At 39.9% G+C, this 13,397-nt stretch overlaps 1 protein-coding gene and 1 non-coding gene across 5 annotated transcripts in view; one reads left to right on the top strand and one right to left on the bottom strand.

The window, feature by feature from the left end:
* Positions 1-13,397, bottom strand: part of LOC121961587 (ELKS/Rab6-interacting/CAST family member 1-like) — a 155,864-nt gene that overhangs the window by 11,288 nt on the left and 131,179 nt on the right. For all 4 annotated transcript variants that reach the window (XM_042511643.1, XM_042511644.1, XM_042511645.1 and 1 more), the window contains one exon: positions 10,209-10,394. In XM_042511643.1, coding sequence (XP_042367577.1) covers positions 10,209-10,394 — 186 coding nt within the window. The remainder of the gene's footprint in view (positions 1-10,208; positions 10,395-13,397) is intronic.
* On the top strand, positions 11,450-11,562 carry trnal-caa. Its single transcript has 2 exons — positions 11,450-11,487; positions 11,517-11,562. It is a non-coding gene; the product is annotated as a tRNA-Leu (tRNA).

The raw sequence follows: 13,397 nt of genomic DNA, 5'->3' as shown, positions 1-13,397 counted from the left end.
AGGATGGAAAAGAAAGGCAGTGATAGAAGTGGGAGTTATATGAGCGTGACAGAGAACAGATTGATCCAGAGTGAGTGACAACAGCGAAGGAAAGATGGAGAAAAATAGAAAGATTTGAAAGAAAAGAAAAAAGGGAGTGAGGAGGGAAATCAAGAGGAGGGGGAGGACAGTGTGATAACTAGAGACAGAGGGACAGATCAAGGGAGACGGACGACAAATGCATGTAAAAAGAGGTCGTCTGGTGAAGCCATTAAGACTGGATTCAATAAATCTGCATAAAAACCCAGCAGTTAGTCTGTAATGACCAGGCCTGTGTGTGTGTGTGTGTGTGTGTGTGTGTGTCTGTGAAATGGGCACTGAGGGTCGCACATGTGTGTGGGTGCGTCTGACTGTCTCTCCTTTTGTCTATGTGTGTCTGAGTGTGTGTTTGCAGTGTGTGTGTGTGTGTGTGTGTCTAATGGTTGTCGAGGACCTCTGCATCATATTTAGAGAGAAAACAATCATCCTTGGAGCAGGAAGCAGAGCTGCCTAATGAAAGCCAAGAGAGACCCCAGACCACAACGCAGCACAAATGGATGGGTCTGACTCTCTGCTCGAGACAAACCTCTACTCCTCCTCCTCCGCCCTCTGTCTCCCCTCCACTCCATCCACTCTTAACAATTTCTTTCGCACACATAGACACTTTTCCTTTGCATCGTGGTGGCTCCTCGAATCTGATTCAACACACTGGTACTTGCGTATCGTGCTGTGAATGGCTCAGGCTGATCACGTACTGGACATGACCAAACTGTACACCTCTGACCGTCCTCTTTCTCGCAATGAAGGAGACCCAGCTACCGCTTTACAAAGTCACGGCCGTTTGTTGTCCTTGTTTCACAGTGGTTGGACCAGCTCCCAAGTGACACCAGGACAGCAGAAATATCACACACCTTCAGCTACAGACTGACAAATCATTGTGTCAGGCTGGACCCATTAAAAACAAAAAATACTTGATAAACCAACCTTTTTCTCTATCTCCTGTTGTCTCTAAATCTAGCACTGGAAGTAGATCCTTATATTTGCTGATTGTACGATTTTTGCACTATTTGGGTTTTCCCCAACATGCACTTACTGTATGTCGCTTTGGATGAAAGCATTACCTTTATAAATGTAATGTCATTTAATATGTTGGGTGAAAGAGTACTGGTTTTTTAAGGTTTCTGAGGCCAAATCCAAATGAAGTCACAAGTCAAATGTCTTCTCGAGTAAATTGCAAATTAAAGCATTGAGCATTATCCCTGTAAAGCTATATAAGAAGTGATATTTTTATTCTAGCAGAGTCTAGAGTCTAGAAAGTCCTTTCAGTGCAGAGGCCTTATCATAAAATTATTCAAGCTGTGTGGCCATGCAAGGCTTGCCTGGCACCATCTACATATTTTTTATTTGTTGGATTTTATCAAAGTCTGACCAGGATATTTTTTCATCCAAGTCTCAAGTCAAGTATCCATTCAAAGCAGTCAAGTCTAAGTCAAGCCATAACTTTTTATGAATCAAGTCTGAGTCAAGTCCAAGTATAAAACCCAAAGCCAACCTATTCATGCACAAATTAAAAAAATGGGGGGAAAATATCAAAGAATTTCACACTAAAACAATCATTTATACCTCTCTTCACTTCTTATAATTTACATCAGTTTACATAAACATCTCTCTCACTGTATCTCTTTCCTTTGTTTAAATAAACTCTCTGCTCCTTCATTTCAAGATTTGAAAAACTTCATTTTCTATCATATGGTGACAGAAAATTGCCTAGGGGCTTGAACAACATGAAAGGAAAAAAAAAAGCGTTCATACCTATGAGACTCACAAAAATATAAAATGGCACAAAAGTTCCATAGCTCAATAAAAACATGTGCAAAGCTACATTAAAAAAGTAGAGACTATTTTGCCTTGTTTCAAAAATATATCGCACTGGGAATGAAAGAGTTCTTGTAAGTTCTCCTTTTGGCCAGAGGAACTCTGAAACGTTTGGCTGAAGGGAGTAGCTGAAACATGTGGTGAAGGGGTGCGAAGTGATGCAATCTGCTTTTCTTTTTACCGCCCGGCTGTAAAGTTCTTATTGTCTTATTTATGTCTTGTCCTGGTTTCAGCCACCACACCAGAGGAAAATGTTGGCATTGTATATTTCTGCAAACCACAAATATGTTACATACATATCATATCAGCGTGTATTGTATCGTGCATGCTAAGCTGCCGACAACTATTTAAAACCAACAAACAACTGGTTGCTTCTTTAGAGAGTCGGCGCTGTTTTTCCTGCAGCTTTTTATTAAACAGTGTAGTTTTGTGGGGACTTGTCTGTTTCTTTCTGCTAAGGATAGTGCCATTAAAAGCAGGTATTTTAAGCTAAAACATGATCTTCTCCTTAACATAAAAAAGGGTTTCCTGTGCTTAAACTTAACCACACATTACAAATCTACCACATAACAATGTGCAAATTTAAGGTATCAAAGGTGTGCAGAAGTGTACGTTTATCCTGGCGATTCGGTTTCAGATTTATAGAAACACATTTTTTTTACACAGATTTCAAATCGATTTATGTTTGCAGCTTACATGTGAACTACTCTGAGGCAGAAGGGCAGAAGCATCAGACAGACAAGCAAAGAGAGAGACATACACTGTCACAGCAGTCGCAACTCCAGTGTTTTTATCATTGGGAAACCTTCTGTCACCCACACCTACACATACTGACAATCAAAATAATAACTTTCGTTCTTTATTATCACTGGGGATGTTCCACACACATTCAGCCTATCAATATGACTGTAATACTGTAGTCCCCCTCTGCATTATCAACTATAATGTTTTAATTACAGCTCCACCCCTTCCTGTTTTTGTATCTCCTGTCAATCAAAACTCACCCAATCAGTGACCTTGAAGCCAGGAGGCTCGTCACACAGACACATTAACGCACACACAGTCCCTTAGTCGTCTGCCAGTCTGTGAAGAGGGCATGACTCAGCTATAGGGCATCAGGCTGCAGAGCTGAAACAACATTGATTGCCTGCATTTGAAACCCAAAAGGTTGTATTTTATATGTAAGGCAAGACAAGCTTTATGTATTTAACTCTGCAGATGTTTTTGAAGATTTTAACTATGTTATTATGCCAAATGTTAAGTTAGATTTCCCTTTGTCAATAACCAGAATCCAACTTTGACCACATACATAAACATGATTGTTTCGTGCTCTGATTTTCTCCTCTTGAGAAATTCAGTGATCGCTTTAAGATCTGTTTTTTAATCACATTTTGATCAGCAAGGACTCACAGAGCAGAGATTAAAGCCACCAGGGCTGCAGCAGCATATTTGTTTTGTTTTCCAACATTGGAAGTTTGTTACAAAGTCATTCGATTCATTTCAGTTGACTAAACAGCTGCCAGCCCCTGAAAACCTGTCAGATACACTGTTTAGCTTTAAAAAACGTATGTTCAGCAAGCCAAAGAAAAAATGCGTATTCCCCTCTTGTATTTGGAGATTATACTGCAACAACAATGACTTTAAAGTCTGTAATTGTGTGGCATTTTCCATCATTACAATCTTGTAGAGTTGTAAATATGTGGACTCAGTTTTTACTGAGGTTTCTCCAGCTTGAGTTGGCTCAGAAACACAGAAAATCACTCACTGGGAGCTGTTTTTTGCTTTAGCAGATAGAGGGTCATGGGCTGACAATTCATGCTGGAATCATAAGAGCAGCGATAAAATGTCAGAATGAGCCAATAACACTTAATATGATTTTTACAATACCAAACGCATGCAAACATATGCACACAAACTGACATAGACTCACAGTGGAACATGAATTTTTGAACATTTATGTCTATGAACATAAGCAGTATAAAAATGGTACTGATAACGTTTGATTTAAAGATATGCACATGCATACAAACAGGCCATTTTTTATACCTTTATACAGCGCGCCAGGGAGGGAGGGGGCGAGAGAGAGAGAGACTTCCTGTGTGTGTGTGTGTGTGTGTGTGTGTGTGTGTGCGTGCGCGTGTGTGTTTGTGCGTCTGAATGTTGAATACGATGCCAGTTCTCTTCAGTGCTCATTAGAGACGTCATTGAGCCATAAAGGTTATTATTATGAGTATGGCACAGAAAACAGCTCTTTTAGTAAAACCTCACTTTTGGAATCAGTGTTGCTTTTGTAGTTCAGCCGAGGTTAAAGACAGACATGGAAACAAATACACAGGAACAGTCGACCGACAAAATATCTTCAGCGAATCCATCATCTGAAAGCTTACCTTCCGCTAACAGCTCCCTGCCGAGCTTTAATACTTTAGTCTTGGTCGAAAGCATGCCATGTAAAATGTGCTGGATTTAATATTCGTCTAGTTCCTTCACTGAGGTCAGTCCAAGCAAATGTCAGCAAGAAGATACACAGGAAACGAATCAGACATTCAAATGTCGAATGCTTTGGCAGCTCAGAAAAGCCTAAATGCGGTAAAAAGAGACACAATGTCAGTTGGTCAGTTTTGGTTCTGCAGAACAATCAATCAGCTGGTTCACGATTCTGACACATGCACATTTTATTTTCTTTGCAGTTCCAGTTTTAAACCTCTTCCCAACATACGGCAAAGGAGCGAACTCTGGCGGATGGAGCTCAAAAGAGTTTCCAGATACGCATTAAATATAACAACACTCATGGAGTCTATTGAGCCGAAACAACGGCTCGCTCTTCCTCTCACAATAGGTTGGAGGTGCACAAAACTATGCAAAAAAAGAGCCAGGGCGAGTGCTTTCACTGCTGACCGTCTTGGCCAAGTCTCCCTTGAAAAAGAGATTCTTAATCTCAATGGGACCAACCTGGTTAAATAAATACACTAAAAATAAATAAATTAATTACATACAGCATACAACATCTTTCTGTCCTTAGACCCCCCCCCCCAAAAAAAACCCGGGGAAAATCTGAGAAAGGCACCTCGTGTGAACACGTCACAATAAGTGTCGCGTGCCCATATAAAAAAGTGTCTGTGTCTTAATATGGTTTTGTTCTTGTGAAAGGGAACCTAACTTGCAAGCTGTTGTCCACTCGCTTAAACCACAAAGAGAAGTGTAATATTAGCTGAGTAATCACATCTTTATGCTGTGTAACCACTTTAGATTAGCCTGAATGTATTGGCTGTTCCTTAATGATTAATGTACGGAAATTTTTGTGAGGTTTAGGAATTTTTATGCGTTGATTTCAAATCCTCATTTTGGGGTCCTTTTTACGTCATAAGTATAAACAGCAAACCTTTGTTCGCAAGAACTGTCTGCTGTTCTTGAGTGTACGTGTCAGACTTCTCTCAATGCTAGCACAATTAAATAAAGACACATATTTATTGGCATATCAATATTGCCTCTGATTATTTTCTCTTGTCACCGAATTCTCCTCACACAAGTGGAAAGTTTTCCACAACAGTAAAACTAAATTTCACAATATAAGCCCACCAAGGCGGGTTTAGGTGTATCCGCAAGTTTTTTATCGTATGGACATTTTGTCCACACGGAACCAGTGTTTTGGGAGCTCAAATGCGCTAACTTTTGAAACCGGGTCCCAGAGTGAACAAATCTGAAGACGCCACTCTTGAGTTTCCGTGTTTACAACCCATATCAATGGCGGATTACAGTCAACATTCTCCTGCAGTTTGGTCGTCTTGTAGTCAAGTGTGACCCGAAGCTTGATTTGTACTCTCTGCGATCTTCTTCGTGTGTTTGTTTACATCGCACAAGTTTTATGCGCTTGCTCCATGTCTTATTCTCTGTTTTTGGTGTATTTCTGTGGGAGCGTTACAGCGCCACTTACAGGTCTGGCATATATACAACTAGGGGTTTCAGTGGTTTTGTGTGGACACGCACATTTCTTGAGACGATTCCGTGTTTAAGGAAAACTTTTTTAAAAAGAAAAAGAAATAGATCGGTTCCGCCTCCGTGTGGACATGGCCTAAGTGACAACTTTGATTTGCACGTGCAAGAAAAGTCATCAACAGTCATGAGGATTCATCCTCTATGGACCAGAAGCCAGATCAAATGTCTGTATCACAATCCATCTGAAAGCTGCTGAGATATTTCAGTCTGCACCAAAGCGGTGAATCAACTCACACTGCCATCCTTAGAGCCACACCACTACAAACATCCCCTCAGGTAAAAGCTCTGCTGTTGCTTCACTGCAAGTCTCCTTTAACTCTCTAATCTCAATAACTACAGAAATGAAAATGTTTCAGAAGATTGAAGAGGGTTGAAAAAATTACTAAACTGGAAGATCCATGCAATAAACATCCAACACTGCATCTAAACCCAGATCATCGCATTTAAATGTAACAAACATTAACAAAAATTGAGGATGGCTTTAACAAAATGTTTCATTGTTCAATAAAAGGCTCTTGATTCACTTCACATGATGGATCAAAACATCCATTTTGTTCAAAATCTGCTGACTGATGCTGCGCTGTGGTTGGCGTGCTGAGATGATATCTTCTATTTTTGCCACAACAACTGAGTGTTTTTGTTTGTTTCATTGTATTGTGAAGCAAATCTTTTCTTCAGTTACATTCTCTGTTAAGAAAATCCCCAATTTCATTTTTAAAACAAACTATGGGGAACTATTTACTGTTGATGTCTTCACATAGATTGGATCCTTAAAAATGCCCTCCATGGATACATTTTGGGATGTTTTATAGGAAATTTTGTTTCTCTAATATTAAGTTTTTTTTGTACTCTCAATCTTATCTACAGGGCAGTTAAACTTATCAGCACAGACAGCAGGGAATTCAGTAAAGACCTGAATTTAAGCTAAGGCTCCTTAAGGTTTTCTAGCCCTTGATGCAACCAGTTATCTGTACTGGGAGGTGCCCAGCTGATTAACTCTGAAGACCAGCTTGTTCTCACCCACCACCCTTTCCTCTAACAGGATTCTTTGTTAGCTCTCGCTCCAGTTTAACCCTTAAGAACCTGGATCGACATCAGTTTTGTTGTGCTGCGTTCATAAGCATTTAAACCTCTGAATTCTGAGAAAATTGGCTTGATTTCTTATGAAAACGTGGGAAAAAGGCAATGAGCAACATGGCAAGAAATGTTTGGAAAATGCAAAAAAAAAAAAAAAAAGTAAAAGGTGGCAAGAAAATTATTTAAAATTTAGCTATGGGGAAATTAAAAAAAAGGAAAAATGTCCAGAAAAATATATTTATAATTCTTTTATAATTCTTTTATAATTCTTTTTTAAACTTATTTTCATTTTTTTCCTTTATTTTCTTTTATTTCGTTTACTAATCTCTTGCTAATTTTAGGGCCTTTTCTTGTTAAATTGCCTTCTTTCTATGTTTATGAAAGAAATCAAGCCAATCTGCTCAGGTTTTAAGGGGTTAAGAGAACAGAGGACATGTTACTGTCTACACTACATGAGCCTCCAGTGGTCATTCATGATTGTTGTCATGTTAACGCATGTGTGGGCATAAAATCTGTGGGTTTCCATGTGTCTGTGTTTGTGTGTCTGTCCGTGTGTGTTTTACATGCTATTTTAGTATGATCCTAATGGCTTTACAGAGTGCCACGCATTTTAACAGAGCCAAGGAGAAGCTTGTAAAACACACACACACTAACCACAAGACAGAGAAGACAGGCTGGCACACAGGAACATGGCAGTGTGGAGGGAGTCTGTGTGTGTGTGTTAGGAGGGTCAGCCAGGGTGATGGCGACACATGATGAAGGAAAACGAGAAATGCGGCCCCGAATGAAAGACAAGCAGTGTGTGTCTGCGATTGTGTGTAGGCAGGGTCGGGGTCTAGGGCAGACACATGGCGCCGAGTGGCACTGCCTGGGTACGGGCGGGTTTGGACAGAGAGAGGCAGAAAGATTCAAACTCTGATGTTGTTAGGGGAAAAATATCACCAAAAACAGAGAGAAAAAAGGTCCAGTAAAAAAACTCACTCGCTTACACCTCCACTGACATGCAGCAGAGTAAAAGGTTTATGCTGATGGAGGCACTTTAGAGGAAAAATACGGGAAAGAGGAATGGTCTTCCTTTGGGGAAAAAGGCCTGAAGAAAGAAAGAAGTTGAGAGGGTGATGGTAGAAATGGAAGAAAATGTGATGAAGAGGATGAAAGAACGCAACGAAAGAAAAGAGTTTTCACCCAAAAGGCAAAACCTCAGAATAAAAGAAGCATCCTTGCTGCTCTGCTGGCATTTTAATGAAATACCTTTTTTCCCCACCCAACTTTGACCAAACAATTCAACGAGTCCTCTTAAAATACAATAAACCTGTTAACCGTTGGGTGAAATGATCATTCCTGTCACTATGTGTGTGACCGGCGCAGCAGCACAATCACAGACACTGAAATGACATTTGTCCTCTGCAAAAAAATGAATAAATAAGGAATATCCGAATGTCTAAAGTGAAAACCGAATATATACCCAAATAGCCAAATATTTGAGTCCAACCCTAACTGTTGCCGTAGGGCTTATACATTCTGTGCCAGAAACAGGATATGATAATGAAAAGAAAAACGAATGTGTGAAAATTGGGAGAAATACAGGAGAATCCTGGGAGGAAACCAGGAGAGGAGAATGTAAAACAGGAAAATTGGGAGGGTTGGCAAATATGCATATGAAGACACTATCAAGCTATGTCTTCCTTTAGGTATATATGTTTCAAATGCTTCATATCTAGCAATGCTAAGTGAACTTGAAGAAAAAGCAAATGCAATATTTCTGGGATTAACTATCGTACTTAAAAGCCTGCATCAAATGTGCAAAGGGCAACTTAACAATTCAAAACACTGCGGCACATCTTGACAATGTTTTGCAGTAAAGTTAAGTGTAAGTGATTTGTGGTAAATTGGTCAGAACGGTCCTTTAAGATCTTTTTTGCCTCAGTTGTAAATTTGGCTTGGATGTGGCCACGAGCACAGCTTGGTTTAAATTTTTTCAATATTTTTTAATGTTTTTATAAATATAAGGTAGAAATTAAATGCTGCGTGGTGGGTAGTTGGTCGTCTAGAAGCATTCAATCTTGTTAGATAAGCTTTCACAGCAGCCCACATGATTAGTTTTAATTTAGAGTAAGTTTTTCTTTTAAAAAATATGGAGCCTCTGAACCGCAGATTGCTCTCTGCATTTAGGCCGATGATGAAAAATACATGCAGTAATTGTCTGTCTGTGAAAGTCACCCATACCATTTCTCTGTGCCTTTAATGTACACAGTGATTAAATGTCAACTTAATTCAGCATTTTCAACGTTTATTTAAAGTGACACCGTGGCATGCTGTGCCATATCTGAAGCACTCATGCTAAACAGAGACATTTCCCAGCATTAAGACACACAATAGGGCTTTCATGAGGACTGTAGGAAACTAGTCTTGCTGTACCCCAACCACACACTCTGTCACACTGCTCAGTGAGTGTGTGTGTGTCTAGAGTTACCATTTTTCAATGTATACCACATGTAGGGACCATGTATCGCCTGATATGTTTTCAATATGGTGAAAAAGACAGAGAGAAAGAGACATGGGGAAGGCATAGACAGCCACAAAGTTTTTAGTATATTCAATATCTGAAACACAACTGGTTACGATGACAACGGGGCTACATTAGGCGAGCAAGCGGGCCAACTTTTCTTTAGCTTTCCCTGTAAGCCTCATCTCTCTGTATCCTCATTTTCCTTCTCTTCACTCTCCTCCCGCACACAGATGACAACTCTTTTGACAGTTAAATAAATAAATAAATATGCTCTTCTCTCCCCTCCCTGCTCCATACATGAACCAGCCCTCATCCTGCTGCCAAAAGCCCAAAGCCCAGTTTACTCCCTGTAAAATAAAACGTCTGAAACAGTATTTGTTCCACAGCCAGGAGCTTGTCGTCAGGTGACCCGCTGGAGTAAATCTTTTCAATAATGTCAAAGGCAGCGCCAAAAATCTGCCAGTGTGTGCCCGACTTTTACACACATATCCGCACAGCTACAGAACCCCACAAACACACACACACACACACACAGCGAGAACAATAACACACACGTCATCACATGACACATCAGGGGCTGATTTAAGGAAAAGATGAATTGGGAGTGCCAAAATGTCATCACTTTACTCCATATTCACGCACGTGCGCACGTACACACACAGACTTATATTCACTTTGCATCTTTTTATGCTCATCTTTCAAAAGTACACATACACAATTACAGAAGTGCTCTCACCTGTTCCTGCGTCATGCTGTGCAGCTGTGTTTGCCAGGAGGCGGAGTCAGAGCGGTGATAGGCGGGGGGCGGGGCGAAGTCCTGCAGTATGATTGGGTCTCGCTCCTGACACAGTGAGGTCAGGTGACTGATGTACAGCTTCAGTTTACTGCGATTCTGATTGAGATCCAGGAGAGGAGAGAGAATCTGCAGGAGGAAGGCAGTGAGACGGGACAAAAATGATTATTGTTTACAAAAAAAAGTCAAAACTGCCCTTGATTACAGTTTGAAAGATTTTACAAGAAGAGAAACGCATACCAGAGTGTGACAGAGAGAGAAAGAGGTGGTGTGAGGATAGGGTATGCTGTTAGGTAATTTCATTTTAAGGTAATTGTTAATTATAATGAATGCACAAACTCTGTGCACTCTATTTAATGAAATAGAAGCTTTCAGCCACAGGCATGAAGATCAAACAGAATGAAAGAACACAGGTGCATTTATATAAACTCAACTAATTAACCCTAATGCAAAACACCTGCTTCTTTGTATGCTCTGTGATTGGCTGAAATCACTTGTTCACTGTTTCCTAAAAACTGTCCATAAATAGTTTAGAGGGCAGGAAATAGAGATTTCAGACACTTATAAATCATCAGTTTGCATCAGGTGTAGGGCTGGCAATTATGTGTCCGTATGTGACATTCCAAATTGGATACTAATATAAAATAGCAGTAAATATGCATTATATAGGAAATGGGGAGTGATTTTAGATTTTAGACTATGTCTTCAAGAAACTCGTAAAGTCTGTTAGGCGGGACAGCAAACAAGTTAATGGAGACTAAGCATGAGAGCTGGGCTGATTCAAACATATAAGCTGAGGTGAGCTGAAGATAGACATGGAAGAGCAGCAATGGCAGACGACGGGATGTTGTAAAAAAAAAAAGTCACAAAAAGTACAAAAGAAAATGACGACTCTGGATCTTACTCTTATTAACCTGTTGACTGATGTGAAAGCTGCTTCTTTTTAACCTGACATGAACGTGTTTTGTACTAATGACTTTAAAGAGGCGTTCACTCATCAAATCACCTCCCCACGGATGTGTCGGACAAATCAGTGCACTGTGTTGCGGTGCTGAAAGCAGATAATGATATATAAAGTAACTTTATGGGTGTTGTTGCATTTTTCAAGTCTCCTAAAAGTCTATAAATCTGTTTATGATTATCTTGTGAATTCCAAACTGAATTCAGGGCTTCAGGCTTCAGGTGTCAGGATGGCCGAGTGGTCTAAGGCACCAGACTCAAGGATTGACTCCTTTCCTGAATAAAAGGGAATTCTGGTCTCCAAATGGAGGCGTGGGTTCAAATCCCACTCCTGACATGGATTTCACCTGCAGGTTTATTACTTTAGTTTTTGCGATACAGATACATCTTCTTTTGTTTCTGTGTGAAAACTTTTTCCTTGAATATGTACATGATGTCTACAAAATCATGAGAACATAGAAACCGGCCATATTAATGTAAAACACTGACTGTGTTACACAGGTGAGCTGGATGTCAACTAGCAGGCTGTGATAGCAACAAAAAAAAAATCATCAATATTTTGGGGGAGTTGATCCAGAAATCCAACTGGGTGAGGGTTCTTGGTCTATTAGAATTAATGCAGCCCTGAAAAGTTCCCAATTTTTCAGTCATATATAGCCCTGCTCCCTCAGTCGGTAGAGCATGGGACTCTTAATCTCAGGGTCAACAGTATTCCATGTACTGATGACTTTCAATAGTCCCGCCAGGATTTTGTGAAGCTGAAATTGCAACAACTGAGTTAAATTCCACTACTTTCTCTGTATTTTCTGACCTGGCATGTTAAACGATTTAATTTCTCTAGTGTGTATCGAGAATTGATTCGAAATCCAGCTTTGATAAAACTGAGTGAGGAACAAATCGGATTCCCACATTTAACAGCAACATTTGTTTCACTGTGGCCATGACTAATGTGTGCGTATCTGTCTGTGTGAGTGCTGGAATTAGGGCAGACGAGCGAAACAGTTACACACATTTGGGGGGTACGAGACAAGACCCCCCAGGAGACACATACACACTAAGATAAGACACACACACACACACAGTTCTCCTCTGGGAATTGCAGGATTTAAGTGCAGAGGAAGCCTGTTGAAGGACTGTTAGTGTTTGTGTGTGTATGTGTGTGTTGGCAAAGTATATTCAATCCTAGTGGGGTCTGTCCACACCCCATGCTTATCATCAATCAGCCAACACATTCACAATCACGAATTTTAAAAAAAGAGTCCTGTCACTCTCTATCTGTGCTCCATCAGCCTGATTCTCTCTTTACCAATCACAGGAACCGCAAATGTGCATGTGACGTTGTCTCAGGTTTTGCTTGACTTTTAGTCTTCATGCATTTAATTCAGACAGAATACAGAGTCATCTGATCGCATACATTTTCACACTAACTGTGTAAAGTGGAGGCTTTCTAATCAGTATGAATGATGTTAATTTTTAAAACAATGAACAAATTTCTGATTCGTCTGCAATACATCTAGTAGAAACATCGCCCAAATTGACTGTGCAAGCAATGTTAAACTGCACGAAACCATAGCAACCATACTGAGGGTTCCTGCTATCCAAACTCACTGGTACCTAACAAAGCATGAAACTGACTAACAACAGATAATGACTTTTATGACCACTTTGTGATCTTTGGTGATCATTTAGCACAGAGGAAATAGCAACATAGGCCTATAACACTGTGAGAAATACATAAATATACTGTGTAAAAGAGTGGACTTAAACCATTGCCTAACTGGTTGCAACAAGAGTGAACTTCAGCACCTAAATCAGTTTGATTACACTGTTTTCTGTTGGGGTGTCCGAACAGGCGTGAGCGAGGCAGCGCAGCATTTTGAGCTGCATTTTTGTTTTATGCCCTGTTCCTGTTATATTCCTGTCTTTCATGTTGAAAGCGCTGATAGGAACGGTTTAATTTTTTATTTGAACATACATACGTATTGAAAAGATGAAATAGACAGAAAAAGAAAATTAAAAAGTCAAAACACTGTGCAGGAGAGGTTAAAAGACAAAAATTGCATATGGAGATACCTCCCCTATTACAAAACTGTAATCATTCATAAAGAAAAAAAAGATTTTGAAAAAAAGAATGCATGAATGATCAGAATTTCAAGACCAAGCAGCACAGCT

This window comes from Plectropomus leopardus, chromosome 22 (genome assembly GCF_008729295.1).
Source record: "Plectropomus leopardus isolate mb chromosome 22, YSFRI_Pleo_2.0, whole genome shotgun sequence".
In the NCBI taxonomy this organism is placed as follows: domain Eukaryota; kingdom Metazoa; phylum Chordata; class Actinopteri; order Perciformes; family Serranidae; genus Plectropomus; species Plectropomus leopardus.
This window is presented reverse-complemented; position numbering and strand designations above follow the sequence as displayed.